The sequence below is a fragment of the Momordica charantia genome (genome assembly GCF_013281855.1).
Source record: "Momordica charantia cultivar OHB3-1 chromosome 9 unlocalized genomic scaffold, Mcharantia_2.0 BLBB01000009.1, whole genome shotgun sequence".
Classification (NCBI taxonomy): Eukaryota; Viridiplantae; Streptophyta; class Magnoliopsida; order Cucurbitales; family Cucurbitaceae; genus Momordica; species Momordica charantia.
In genome coordinates this window covers 6,816,334-6,831,685 of record NW_028275167.1, presented here as the reverse complement: position 1 = coordinate 6,831,685, position 15,352 = coordinate 6,816,334, and the positions used below count along the sequence as shown (strand labels likewise).

Sequence of the window (15,352 nt, the reverse complement as noted above, 5' to 3'; positions counted from 1 at the left end):
ACATTAAAAAATATATATTCTCTTCCTAATCCTAAAAGGCTAAAAGTGAGTAACGACAGAGCTTCACGTGATATAAGCATGAGAATAAGCTGTCACACTACACGACAAAACCCCACCATTTAAGATAGAGAGAAAAAAATAAAAATAAAATAATAATAGTGATAAAATATTGTACTTTTCTATAAATTTGAGACAAATCCAAATTAAGTTGGTTTCATAACATTGTACGGTCCGATGACTTGAGTATAGTTTAATTGGTTTGATATTATCGACATAAATACGGGTTACTTATTTACTTATATGTCAAGTGTTTAATAAAATTATGTTCTTTTCTCTAAAAGAAAATATTTAAATCTATTTTCATTCAATTTTTAGAATTCTTGAAGTTTTAAAATGTTAATTTTAACTCCGAGACTTTTAAAACTAATTATTTGGATAACTATTTGTTCTTTTTAGTTCATTAACCGTGGGTGATATTGCAAATGATTATTTTATGCTTTAATCAATTGAGCTATGTTTAGGTTGATTTTGATCATCTTTATGTTATTTTGCTATAGAAAATCTCTTCATTTTCTTACCGTGTGTAACACAATTATAATTATTGTAATTAAACCTCTAATATTTAGGTCATACATAAAAATCAATACCTCCACACCACCTAATTCAAATCTCAGTTGGTCTATGTAGTTTTAATATATTTAAAGCCACGTCATATATCTATTTGCTAAATATGAATCGACGAAAAAATAACAATAAAGATAAAGAGAGTTATTTCCTAAGAAGTTCGAAAACTAAAATAGGTATTTTGAAGAAGATATTATCAATGAGATTGACATAAATAGATCGACCGCATCAAAAAGTAAATAGAAGTTAGCTGGATGAGACGATAAGGTTTTGTCTGTTATTTGAATTAGTCATAATTTGTCCATTAATAACACCAAAATTTGTCTTAAAGAAAAAAACACCAAAATTGATTACAACTTGTTTTTGGAGTGAAAAAAGGAGAAATTTTTGGAGATTTTTTTGGATGTTCTTGCTCCAATCCAAGCAACTGAATTTTTGGTGCCCATGATTTGTTTTTTACTGTCTTTTTTAACGCATTTTAGAAACAACAGCTGTGTTACCATGTTTATTACATGTTATTGATCAGTATCTATCTTCCTACTATGGTAAAAAAAAGTTGATAGAGTTTGAAAATATCTATTTTCACATTTTTCTATTATACTTGTAAAAAAAAAAATTTAATAGTGACAGTGACTTATAAACATCTAAATATTTTATTTTAAAACATCGTCTCTCCCCTCCAAATCCCAAAAAACTTATTTGTTTTTTTTTTCATCTCCCAAAAGAACCAGAGAGAGAGAGAGAGCTTTTTTTTTTCTCTTCATTCCTTTGTTCCTCTGTAAATGCTCAGACCATTTCTTGAATCCATGCGCATCATCACATGGCTTCCACGCCGTCCGATCCATCATCATCATCATGATTGGTTTTGATCAACGGTGGTTTTCTTGTCTTCTTCCACCGCTTTGGGAAGCAGCCATGGAAGCTACTGAAGTTTAGCAGCCATTTCTAAACCTTCTCAATAGATCCAATTCCAACACCAAAAATTTCTCCCTCTTTTTTTTCCACTTCTATTTTTTCTTTTCAAATTCCCACTTCCCCAATCCAAACCCAGAAGCTAATTTCTCAAGATTTTGCCTTATTTCATCAATTTTTTTTTTGTTTTTGTTTTTTTGAGTCTGCAAGATCTGATTCTTTCGATTTGATTTGTCAAGAAATATGCTGAGGAACAGATCCAGAGCTGTAACTGGGAAGCAAGCTTTAATGGCGGATCACACTTCTCAATCTTCTTCTTCTTCAAATTCATACACAAAACCAGTTCCAAATCCCCTGTTCGGTTCCCCCAGATTCAGAGCTCTTGCAGCCATGGGATTCTCCGAAACCCCACAAATTGATCACTCTCTCATCAGCCCCACCTCTGTTCTTGATTCCAATCCATTTTTCTCTCTCCAAAATCCCTTTTCACACGACAAATCAAAATTACCCCCACCACCCAATTCCCCCAAATCCATTTTCTCGGGAAACAAACAGAAAATTTCAGAGCCCATTGGGCTGGCTCTGATCGAGGAGAAGAACGATTCGAAACCCAGCAAGAGCGTGATCTTCAGTGCTAAGCTTCGGGTCCAAATTCCTCCTCCGGCGCCGGAAGCCGCCGTGCGCGGCGGGTGTGCAGAGAAAACAGAGGAATTTTGTTGGAATTTTGGTGGGTTGATGACGGTGAAGGAGATGGAAGTTTGTGAGGAATACACATGCGTGAGAACCCATGGGGCTAACGCCAAAATTACTCATATATTTGATAACTGTGTGGTGAATACGAAGAGCTTTGTGGATTCTGGGTCTCAGAAATCCATGGCGGTTGCCAAGAACAAGAACGCATTCCTTAGCTTCTGCTACACTTGTAAGAACCATCTTCAACAAACCAATGACATCTATATTTACAGGTTAGACCCGTTCCGTAACGTTTTATTTCTTAATTTTAGTTTATTCGACCTCCTCCCACTCTGCCACTCAATTCAAAACGCTTATATTCAATTCTGAAAAAGTTTATTACGATGAGTCGTGAAATTTTCAACTATAGAAAGTAAGTAATTATTTGTCTAGGTGTTTATATACTATTTTATTGTATTTTTAAATGTAGCAAAAAATTAAATAATTTGAATCATACTCCAATTTGACGGTAATACAAAACCACCCTAAAAATAAAAAAGTCGTGAAAAAAAGTTCTATTGTTTCGTCAATTAAAGAACAATTTAGTAGATAAGAAGTGTCTATTTCAATCTAAAAAGTACTGTTTTTGTTTTTATTTTTGCTGGTGAAGGTTGATCTTGTAATTTATTTTTAATTTTTAATTTTTGCTATCTCAATTCTTCATTTTTAATTAAGAGAAACAAAATTAGATAGGATGACTGTGGTTGTTGTTTGTTTTTTTTTTTTTTTACTTAAAAAGATTGTAACATATTGTTTCATGTCTCAATTTTTCAAATTAAATATTTAATTTTTTTTATATTATATATTTTAAATTAAAAATGATAAAGTAACACTTTCATCTATATTTTAGAAAAAAAATAAATTTAGTTTTAAAATTTTTTATACAATTTTGAAAACAAAAATATTTATTTAAAATAGAAACAAGGAAAAATGAGATTTTTTTTTCATTTTTATTAAACTATAAAAATAGAAATGTGTTGGGTCATCTCTCTTAAAAATTTTAAATTAAAAGAATCAATGTTTTAGGTAAAACTTCATTTTTAAAAATACAATAATCAAAACTATTATATCAAAATAATCCAGAGAAGGCTTCTTAAAAATGAAAAACAAGAAAGAGAAAGGATTACCAAATTCTTTCCTTTCTTTTATAAACCAAAAATAAAAGCCAAAAACATTACCCTCTACCATGTTTAATGAAATAAATGTTTGTTTTTTTTTTTAATTTTTATTTTCTGAATGATTATTAATTACTGGTGTGACAAATAAAGTTGATAAAATTTTGTGCCATTTTTGTTGCAGAGGAGAGAAAGCTTTTTGCAGCAATGAATGTCGGTACCAAGAAATGCTTTTGGATGAAGAGGAGGATTCTTCATGATCATCTTCAACCTCTGCCTTCTTCTTCCATTGCACCATTTTCACAATATTGATGGAGTTTTTTTTTTCTTGTCTTTTTGGGGTTTTTTTCCCTCTCTCTCATGCAGATAGAGATAAGAGAGAGTTGTGTTTGTAGAGAGATGATAAAATATTTCCAAATATGTGGACTAATATATTTCCGCTTCGGATTTTATTAAAAATTTTGGGACTTTTTTATCAACATAAGTATAAGTGTAGTTGAGTAGTCATCGGACATCTATTCCTTCTTTTGAGGTAGCCATTTATTTTTGTTATTATTATTTTTTAAATAATTGATGATGTGGAATTGAAAGCAAGCCAAACTTTTGTCTATTTTCACTTTAATGATTATGCATATAAATATGCTTTTTGGACCAAATGATTTTTTTATTGCATTGGGGAATAAGATTCCTTTGCTTTCTTTCTCATTTCTCTATTTTGTTTTTTTTGTTTTTACTGGCGTTGATGCAGAAATTTAACCTATGAGATTTCGTTAAATTTGTACCAATATTCTAGAATAAAGGGATCGACGAGACTTGCAAAACACAATAGTACTAAGACTAGTGTGGCTCTTACACACATGCTCCGATGGTTAAGTCAGAATAGGAGTAGTCGAGTATGGAGAGTAGGATATTTAGGCGTAGCAAATAGTAGGGACTTGAGCATATTCTACCTCACCCTTAGGGTTTGGTTCACCCTCTTATTTATAGGAGTCAGATCCTAATCCATTTAGGAATTATAGAGGTCGAATCCTAATGTGCTAAGGAGATTTGGACTGTAGGATCAATGTATTTCGTCGTGGGCCTAACGTCAGCTCGAGGGTTGAGATAGGACAGGTTTGGATTAGGCTGCACAAAAGTCGAGGAGAACCAAAGGAGGGTTCTCGACCATTGGCTAACGACACCTCGACGTCGAGCAGACACGGGTCGACCGTGGTCAACCCAAATTAAAAAATTAATTAGTAATTTTTTATCTTCCTATAATATTGGTTAAATTAATTACCAAGTAATAGTACGATATGTTGATATCGTAGAGGTCAATCTTATGAAAATGTTGGTAAAATGTCAACGTTGATGAATGTTTTAGAAAAATTATAAAAATAAGAAAATTCATAGTAAATAAGCATTTTCTCTATTTTAAATATTGGTTAAGATTTATTAATATTAATATTTTATCTATATCAGTGATATTTTTTTTATATTTTATTAATTTTCTTGTAATATTATGGAAATATCCCCATCATGTCCGCATCGAACCCATGGACATGTGGAAATGTTGATGAAAATTGAATACTTTGGTTTGAACTTAGTTCTAATTAATTTGGTTTTTGTAATTTTAACAATTTTGTTTTGAGTCTAATAGTTTGGTTAAATCTTACTATCCTCGTCAAACTATTTTAAAACTAAACGGATTAATTGAACTTTAAAAACTAGAAAAATGATATTAATTGAACTTTAACCACAGGAAATTGATGATTTAACCTTGTATTTGCTATTCATACATTCTAATTGTATTTTATAAGATTATAACTAAAAGAAGTTAAATTAGAGAAAAAAAAATTTAAAATCAGACAAATTAAGAGGATAATTATTCCTTTCCTTTGTTCTTGGTTTTATCCCAAAATTCAAGTCCCTTTTCATTTGTCAAAATCTATAAAACTCATATTGTTCCCAAAAGAAAAAGAAAAAGCAAAATTTCAAGTTTTTGGATTGGTCTTTAAACTCACATATTGATTCATTGGAGTTTCTTTTTGTTTTCTTATTTTTTTCTCCCTTAATTCCAACATATTTCATCATTTATCTATGGATATAAAAAATGTTTTGCAAAATTATATTTTTGTCATAGGGCTAATTAAATAATATTACGATTTTATTTTTTCGTTTTTTATATTTTTAAAAATTATACTTTGTCACATGTATTCAAAGTATTTAAATAATTGAGTCAAAATTTAAAAATTAAACAAACAGTTTTAAATTTTATTATCTTTTTCAGAATTTGACTTAGATTCAAAAAATGTTTTTTATAAAACAAAAAACTGTACAAAATAATATTGATAAATAGACCTAACAAGAAATAGTTGCGAGTTGAGTAAAATTGAGATAGAATAATATTATAAAAATAGTTGTTAAAAGTAATTTTAAATATAGTTAAAACTAGAATAACCTATGTTAATTAATTAGCGATAAGTGCATTATAATCCATCAAAATGTGCTAATTAATTTTGAAAAAACTATGATATATAACTAATTATTTTTTTTAAAAAAGTTATATTTGTAATTATTTTTAATTAAAAATACAATCTTTACAAATATTTACGAATGGTACAGAATTTCCACCATAACCACCATATGCAGGCTACCAAGACCGAGAAGCTTTCTTGAGCTCGACAATTTCCTCTTTATTAAAGAACAATTGAGTCGTCATATTTAAAATTTTAGGATCTAGAGAATTCAAAAGAAAAAGATATCTAAAGAACATGAAGTTTTTTCTTCTATATAAATAAAGAAAGAGATCTCACAATCAAAATACGTTATGAAATCTTAATTCTCGTATGCTTCACACAAACCCAGTTCTAACTTAAGTAAAAAATCGTGTGTGGTTTTAACACTACAGATGTGTATGACCTCTCTATTATTGTAGGTTTCGTAGAATTCTTTTATTCAAGAGGAAATAGTACTAATTTGGTCATTTTGTTAGACCAAATTTACGTATCAACAAGTATTCAAACCTTTAACATCTTGCTAATTAAATATTAGAGCTTTGAAAGTTTCTGTTAAATGTAAATGAAATAATAAAATCAATATTTCAAGTAATATTGATGTTATTGGTAGTTGGTATTAACTATCTTAAATCAATTCAAAACCAACTACTTTATTGCATCTTTTTTTATAATACACCCTAAATAAATTAAACAGGAACTGAACTAAAAAAGAAGAAGGAAAAAAAAGAAAAAGAAAAAGAGGAAAAAAGGTATGAAATCATGGCAAATTAATAATCATAGTAATCTCCTATAAATGTGTGTTCTTTTATTATATTTTAATTTTTTAAGTGCTACTTTTTACTAATATCTTTATCAAATATAGGAGATAATGTATTAGATTGGGTGGTGCTGATGCATAAATTTGACCCTCCGGCTCTTCTTCTCGCACACACCTAACTCGATGATAAGGGAACCGACACCTATTTTTACAAACTTATTTTCAAACTTATTTTTACAAATGTTTAATATTTACTAATTTTACAATTTTAGGTTTCTGGATTTAAAACTTATTTCATTTCAACCGTATAAATGAATATAACAGACAAGCAAAAAATACATACAAGTAATTAACAGCAAAATATGAGTACAAAAACATAAAATAATCTCATTATACCAACAATCGTTATAACATAAACTTATATGAAAATATAAACTATATTCGGCTACCATTATAACATAAACTTATATGGAGATATAAACTATATTCAATTATAAACTATAAGTGTTGACTGTAATATGAAGAATTCATTCACCAAAATTAAGTTCAGATAAACTTATATATGAACTATAAAGTATATACGGTTATATTCCACTACAATTAACAAACAAAACAAATAAAATATATAACCAAATAACACCCTAGCATATGCTAAAAAAATCCATAGACTAGGATAATATTTCATATTGAAAAACTGTTCTTGACAATACCCCAAACTCGAACACCTAAAATCGGAAATTAGGAACAAACCTAGAAGTTTAAAAATATAAACGGTAGAAAATGGGCTGCCAAATAATGATGAAAAGCGAGTGAAACGAAACAGACTGCTGGTGGCGATAACAACAGAAAATGAAGAAGACGAGGAGACGACCTGTCGGAAACAATGGTGAAAAGTGAGATGGGTTATTGGCAACGAGGGTAGAACGAGACGGGCTGCTGCCTACGATGGAACAAAAAAAACTGTAGAAAAAAATGGTATTTTTTTATGAAGAAGACGAAGAAACGGCAGGGGGGGCAAGTGTTCTTCGGAATGACGGGGAGTAAAGGGCACGTAGGTGGTGAATCGGGTTGAAAGTGAAAGTCGCCAAAAACTGGTGGAATGCTCTCGAAACTCATTCACTTGAGTGAGACAGAGGAGAGTGGAATTTCGTGTGTAGGGGTGAAATCCGGAGATCTACGAAGGAACGCCAAAAGCGAAGGCAGCTCTCTGGGTCCCTACAGACGCTGGGGTGCGAAAGCATGGGGAGCGAACGAGATTAGATACCCTGGTAGTCCATGCCGTAAATGACATGTAGTTGTTTTCGGATGAAGAAGACGAAGAGATTTGGATATTTAGGTAATTTTTATTTTAGGAAAGTGAAAAGTTGCATAAAATCAAGGATTTAAAATTTAACCTCCCAAATCAACCCTTTCAATTTCCATAATTTAATAATATTTAAGTGAATATAAAAAATGATATATTGGTAAATTGTTGATGAGTTCCATAGGAATTTATTTTAAAACAAAAGTGTAAATTTTGTAAAATGAATTCCTTTATAAAATTATAATCTCTAAAAAGTCTATCAATGCATTAGTCCCTAAATAAATTAAGCATAATTTAAGAACTTTCATTTTCCAAACATTTATATTAGGACTAAATGTTAATAGTTTTTTTTTTTTTCCTTCTGTTTTGTCACGTCCGAAGCAAGTGTGATGTATAAGAACAGTAACAATAGGGGCATTTTTTTTTCGAGAGATCTAACTAAATTAGAAGAACTATATTGAAACTTTTAAATCTATAGAGATCAAATCGAATTGAATTTCAAACCATACGAAATGATATTTTTAACCAATATATTATGCTAGATCGAGCTTTAGGAAACTTGAGGAAGGTTGGCATTTCTTAATCTAAGATTTGGATCATAAACAAAACAAGAGTGGTTAGCTTCTTATTCTTTCATCATATTGATGATGTTTCAAAGGGTGAGAAATCTATAAGGTAAATAGAATTAAAAATATCCTTTTTGTACAATACAATAGTTGAACACCTTTTATTTTATTTTATTATTATTATCTTTATTTTCATGACTTTTTCAAATTAACTACACATGCTTAATTTAGTTAGAACCATTTTACTTTTTTGTTATCTTTAGAACAATTTTGTCAACTCGAATTTTGTTTTTAAAATTGAAAGTTTAAAGTTCTAGATGCATTCTTTTAAAGTATGAAGACTAAATAGACACAATCGTTTTAGAAGAACTAAGCTAATATAACACTGGAAACAACCAAAAATGAAATTAAAGAAATAATAGAAAAAAAGTTTCAAGACTATTTTGGTACCTATACCTTCGACTTCAGTTCATTTTGGATCCACCTTGGTCTCCACACTTTCAAAACATCCATTTTGATTCTTATACTTTTAAATTTGGTTCAGTTTAGTCATTCGAAATGTAGTTTTAGTCTTTGTACTTTTATAAAAAATGACCATTTTCGTCCCTTCGTTTTTGTTATTATCTCATTTAGTTTGATTAATATTTTAACACGATACTTCAGGTACTAGATTTTTTGAAATATAGCCATAAATTTGAATGAAAAAGTTTCTATTGTGTATAAAATTCGTGTTAGAATTCTACAAATAGGGACCAAAATGAATACATTATAAAAGTACAGGGATAAAAACGGACGTTTGTCTAAAATGAATGAAAGTAAAAGATAGACATTTTGAAAATATCGAAAATATACGGAAAAAAACAATATTTAAATGTAGGAAACAAAAATGATGAAAGTGTGGGATTGGAGTTCCTTTTTGAAATGAGTAAAAAGGGAAAAGGAGCATTACGATAAGGAGTTCTCCACTAGCAATTGTCTGATTCTTGTCTCTTTGGTCACCATTTTATTCCAAAACGAATAAGTAGAACAAACCACCACAAAAACTCCACTTCCCACTTATCAATTTTTTACTCTCCCAAAAAAATCTCCACTAAATTCAACACATTCAATTATGTTTATCAAACTTTGACATTTTACCTTCTTTTTTGTTGGAGAACACAAAATCTTATATCAATGGAGATTTACAAGATTGTAAGTTTGAATCATCATTTCATTTCTATATACTATATACTGTATTAATAAAATCTTAATTGTTTATTTAATGCAATAAGGTAGGACAAACATAATTGATTCGTTCAGTAAATAAGATAAAATGAGCATGCCAGACTCCTTAATTAAAGTAAGATAAGGTGAACATGCTAGACCGATCAAAATAGTTGTTGCTAGAGCTTATTTGAGTGCAGCAACCTACATGCTATGTAGAGACTATTGTGGCGAGGTGTGTTATATGATTATTTTAGGTTTAGGTAAAAGAGAATTAACTATTCACATTTAACTAGTTAGTGGATGACACGTCTCTAGAATTTATGATTTTTGTGAAGTTTAGACTAGACATGGTAGCATTGATAGACTACCGATTACTTCCCATTTACAATTAAGAAGCTTAAGATTACTATTGATGTACGCGTAAATACTTTTCTTGCTTAATTTTGTTGGATTAATTTTCACCTAAAATGATATAGATGTAGGTGGGAAGAATGAATTCCAAATAAAAATAAAAAGCCAATAAAAAACCTAGTTATCAACAGGTTCTTAATTAAGCATAGTTAATACATTAAATTTTATCTAATTAGAGAGAAAATCTAAGCATAACTTCAATTGGCTTTGTAGCAAGATAAATCACAATTTTTAACTATTTTGTAATAACTAACAAGATGATTAATAGAAAATAATTTGAGAAATTTCCATCCAAATGATCATATTAAGGGACTGTTTTATACCATTCTTAGATTTTCATGAGCAAGTCTTTGATGCTAAAGTTAGTTGTCAAAAACTCTTTCGCGTGGTTAGTGGGAACCCGCGCCCTTTTCCCATTTAGAACGAAATAATTTTTAATTTTATATATATTAGTTTTTTTTAGTTCAGATCCGACCATCGACCTTAGAAATGATATAATATATGTTCTCTTCAAATAAAGTTACATATATATAAATTAAACACATATGTAAACATAATAAACACAATTTGTTTAAAATAAAATAAACGCGTGGTATATTTTAAAAAATATGTATTTGGCCAAATAATTGTTAAAAATTCTTAACGAATAAATAACCATACGTTATTATAACTATATTTATATATTTATATTTCTTTTCGTCAAATATTTATTAACTTAATATTAAAAATAACAATGAAATATGCAATTTATAATAAAATACTATATTAATAAAAGTTAATTTAACATATAAAATTAAAGTTAGTGTATAATAATAGCATAATAAGGGTTTACTTTGGTTAAAACGAATATGTTATTAAAATTTTACATATAATTACAATGCACTAGAAAACCAACATTCTCATTGTCATAATTTTGGTCAATCACCCACTGAAAATTGAGTGATTCAATTTTAACATTAAAATTTTAATTTATCAATTTAAATGCCGAACTTGAATAGTTTATAAAATTTAAAACCAAGCTGCTAATTTGCTCCCCAAAAAAATCAACACCAAAAATTTAGACAACAAAAATATCCCAAATCTAGAAACAAAAATATCCCAAGCTACACCACTCAAAACACAAACCTAGCCACAAATTCAAATATAAAAAAAAAAAAAAAAAGAAAAAGTAAAAAGAATATACAAACTAGTCAAGATGAGCACTTAACTCACCAAAAAGTCATGGATTTGAATTGTCATCTTAAAACTCACACATTGTTGTACTAGAAAAACTAAACCACAAAAATCAATATACCAAGTCATAAATTTCTAAACATTTAGGACTATTGGGTAATGTTATTGTTTTTTTTCCCCTCATTTTAAGAAATGTTTCCAAAATGGTACAAAATTTTGAAAATAACAAAATCAAATTTCTTGTTCCTATTTTTAATTTTTTTTTCAAAACAAGACTAAAATTAAAAACATGATTTTATCATTTGTGACTTTGTAATTTTTATTTACAAATGGAAGGATTTGAATATTTATTTTGATTAGAGAAATATATGAAATTTTTTAGGAAGATTTTAAAAATTTTGAATATATTATATTAATTACAAAGAATCCAAATATGGAAAAAAAAATCAAATAAGAATCAAATGTAATTATTTAAAAAAGTCACAAATCCAATTTAAATAAAAGTAATAATTAAGAACAATTTTGGAACTAATAAAAAATTTCAAATCTCGAAATGTAAATATATAAAATTTGAAAACATAAGCTACTTATGAAATATAACATCTAACTGAAGATAATTCTCCTATGATTTTTTTTTTTTTTGAAAAATAGGACAAGACACAAGAAACAAAACAAAAATGCTATTAAACGGAGCCTTTAGCAATTTAACATCAAATGGTAAGCTCATGATTTAAGTTAATAAACTTTATTAAAACTTTAAGCTTAAATTTTATTCAATCAACTATATTAAGGCATCTTATGCTCCATAAGTCGGGGGTTCGATCCCCATTTCGAACACTAAATAGATTAAAGAGAAGGAAAAAAAAAAAAAAGAATTCCCCACTCTTTAATATTATTTTACTTTTATCGCTTTGTCAAAGTTATTTATGCCATTCTTTCCAAAAAGTTATTTATGCCATCATAAACAAAGAAATTCAAAAAGTAAAGTTACTACTCTGCAAATAACATATTGTCAATTAATATCAACATCTACTTAATTGTTCATTTCAGTATGAATCGTAATAATAAGAAAGAAAACTTAAAAAAAAAAAAAAAAAAAAAAAAAAAAAAAAAAAAGAAAAGTTAGAAAATTAAAGAAAATCTTGCTAAAATTTTTTTGAGTATTCAAGTATCAGAAAATGAGTCCCATAACTTTTCCATGGTAAAGGCTAAATCTTCAACTTATTAAATTTTGATGGACCATAAAAGAACTTACTAAACTTTACAGACCAAATAAAAAAGAAGCTTCCATTATAAGGAAAACAGAGTGGAAAGCAAATTACATGTTATAACTTCAAGTAGAGTGCAAAGAAGAGGAGTCAAGATGTAATAAGAAAAACCGATTAGAAGAAAATGAAAATGCTGTCGCTGATTGGCAAACCGACGTTAAATGACATCCTCCGATGACACAAGAACACATGTAAAGGAGATTACTAATCAGTTGAATTATGTTTAGGTCAGACAAATAAAACAATGGACTTGACTAACACATATAGTAGAAGGAATCAAAGTTGAAAGAACTAAAAACAAGAAACCTCAAATTCTTTCGAAAATGTCGAATTGGGAACATACGCAACATTTCATTTAGACATTTACGTAGAATCTAAGTTTACAAAACTATATCAGAGCTCTAAAAGTGTATGATGAACAACAAGGTTAAGTGAGAAGATACAGATTCAGAACCTACATTCCACTCTCTGTCTCTCTTCTTGTCCAGTGTATTCTTCAAACAAGTCTCCAATCTAAGCAACCATTCACAGTTTTGAGAAGCTTGAGATTGAACAAAAGCTGAGAAGCAAATCCCACTTCTGAAATCCAAAACAGAATCAAACTTCTATATTTACAGTAAAAAGAAAGCCCTACACATAAAAGTGAGCTTGATGCTCACTGAAGCATCAGTGATCATTCATTCAGAGTCAATAGCAAGGTTAAGGATTCGTCTAAGTGTTCTTGTTGCAGAATCAGCACCATGGAATGGCTCTCTGGTAGAAGGGTGATGATTAATATGATGATTCTTATGGCCCCGAGTTGGGGATGGTGGTGCAGACTTCACAATAGGGTGAATTTTAACCGATTCAGCAGCTGAATCGGGGGGCAATTCCAGTGACACAGTTCTTGTTTGTCGGATTGAAAATTTGGGGATTGGTAATGAACTTGCAGGGGGGGAATTTGAGTATGTAGGTCCAGCCCAAAGCTCAGGAAATGATAAACTCTTGTAATTATAACAGGATTGTTCATCGAGATCGATGCTATCGCTAACACAAACTGGGGGATTGATTGGAATCGGAGCAGTTCTTGCAGTTGTTGAAATGGGTGGGTTGTTAAAATCGGCGGAAGAAACACGATGAACAGGAATTGAAGAAATCTCCAATGGAGTAGGGCGGAAACTGAATCGATTTTTTTTCCCTCTCGCCTCTTTAATCGGCGGATTCCCAAATCGAGCCGGTTCTAGAGTTATGACCCGAGAGCAGAACTCATCTCTGTACTGTTCCATAATCACCAACATTTCCATGGCAAAAAGACGACGCAGAAATCAAACTCCAAAGACATAAGTTCGGAACCGATTCAATTCAAAGATGCACAACTCAGAAATCAGAATATCACGCTAACAAACCCGACCCTATTCAGAAAAATAAGTTTCGAACATCAATCCAACGACGCACTCGCGAAATCCTTAATCTAAAAAAGTAATAACAACAAGAAAGAAAAGATGAGAAATGCGGCGGCAGAATCAGAAAAAAAAGGAAGAGATTGAACATGAACTAACCTGAAAGTGGAAGAAAACTCAGAGAACGATCAAATGGAGATTGTTCTTGGGAGAGAAATGGTTATGGGTTTGTGGGTTCCATAGTTACGGAGCTCCGCTTAGCGATTGGAGTCGGAATTTGAAGGAATCGAGCGGCTTTCTTCTTCTTCTTCTTCATCTTCATCGGGTTTTAAAGGAGCAGTACTGGGCTCGTCTTTTTTTACAAAGTGACCGTATTTGTCCTTTTCTTGACTCAATTTACCCATTGGAGGTGGCAGGATTTGAGGGGTATTTTCGTCCTCTTGAATCTGGATTATTTGAAATTTGAATGGGAAGTTTCATTTTCTTTAAAAAAACACATATTAATATGAAACTAAACTAAAAGTAATTAGAAATGTAAATTATATAATATTCTTTTAATTTTTTTATTAGCTTAAAAGCTAAATGGTATAAAATATCTACTTCAACTTTATACTTCACTCATTTTAAAAGTTTCATATTAATCGATGAGCTTTTTAACTTTTACGGTATCTTACAATAAAATTTTCATTAACATTTTGGGTTGTAATCAAGATATAATTATAATCCGATAAAATATAACTTACATATATTAAATTGGAGCGAAGAAGAAAAGAGACAAGTGTATATTCTTTATTTTTATTTACTTTCTCTCATCCAGATCAAACAGATAAAAATTGGGACTAATTGAGAAGGTGATTATGTTGTTGTGGATGAATATTGGTATGGGTGACTAACTAGAAAAATGAAGGTGAGTTTTTTAGATAATTTAAAATGTATAAGAGTGCACTAAAAAAACGTATAAAAATCAAAATGAATCCTTGAAATAATAGAGGCATAATTGAAATCAACCAAGATGTTTAGAGGCATCTTATATAATTAGTTTTGACTTAATATGTTTTGATTTTATATAAAGGTAATTTATTTTAGATATAGCCAAAACAAACGTAGCTCAACTTGATATATATCTCCAACTAAGAGTTTGTTAATCAGCTTGCCAACATGAGCGGTAATTAGTATATGTCTCTGACAAAAAAGTTATGAGTTTGAATCCCTCACCTCATTTATTGTAAAAAGAAAAAACTTAATTAGCTTAAATATTGATTAACAATGATTTATTTGTATTCTAATTTTATCATGTTTATGATTATTTTCTACTTACTACTTTTGTAATATTTTATCTGAACTATGCTAAAATTTTAGCCACCTTAGTTTATTTTATTCAACAAGAAATAAAGTAATAATTGGCATT

The 15,352-nt window shown here is 29.5% G+C and overlaps 2 protein-coding genes across 3 annotated transcripts; one reads left to right on the top strand and one right to left on the bottom strand.

Moving 5' to 3' along the window:
- Positions 1-1,314: 1,314 nt before the first annotated feature.
- On the top strand, positions 1,315-3,993 carry LOC111018496 (protein MARD1). The gene is made up of 2 exons (XM_022294605.2): positions 1,315-2,501; positions 3,568-3,993. The coding sequence occupies exons 1-2, from the start codon at positions 1,780-1,782 to the stop codon at positions 3,641-3,643; spliced, it is 798 nt and encodes a 265-aa protein (XP_022150297.1). The 5' UTR covers positions 1,315-1,779; the 3' UTR covers positions 3,644-3,993.
- Positions 3,994-12,847: 8,854 nt separating this feature from the next.
- LOC111018396 (uncharacterized) lies at positions 12,848-14,313 on the bottom strand. 2 transcript variants are annotated; one of them, XM_022294451.2, is made up of 2 exons: positions 14,104-14,313; positions 12,848-14,015 (listed from the first exon to the last, which is right to left on the bottom strand). In XM_022294451.2, the coding sequence occupies exon 2, from the start codon at positions 13,846-13,848 to the stop codon at positions 13,243-13,245; it is 606 nt and encodes a 201-aa protein (XP_022150143.1). In that variant the 5' UTR covers positions 13,849-14,015; positions 14,104-14,313; the 3' UTR covers positions 12,848-13,242. The 2 variants fall into 2 exon arrangements, with proteins under 2 accessions (XP_022150143.1, XP_022150144.1); XM_022294452.2 differs by having other exon boundaries at positions 12,848-13,956.
- Between the last annotated feature and the right edge of the window lie 1,039 nt (positions 14,314-15,352).

Bases quoted from the DNA above. Each gene is read 5' to 3' on its own strand.
- LOC111018496 (XM_022294605.2), top strand. From the start codon at position 1,780: ATGCTGAGGAACAGATCCAGAGCTGTAACTGGGAAGCAAGCTTTAATG. The intron at 2,502-3,567 runs GTTAGACCCGTT...TTTTTGTTGCAG, and splicing joins AATGACATCTATATTTACAG to AGGAGAGAAAGCTTTTTGCA.
- LOC111018396 (XM_022294451.2), bottom strand. From the start codon at position 13,848: ATGGAAATGTTGGTGATTATGGAACAGTACAGAGATGAGTTCTGCTCT.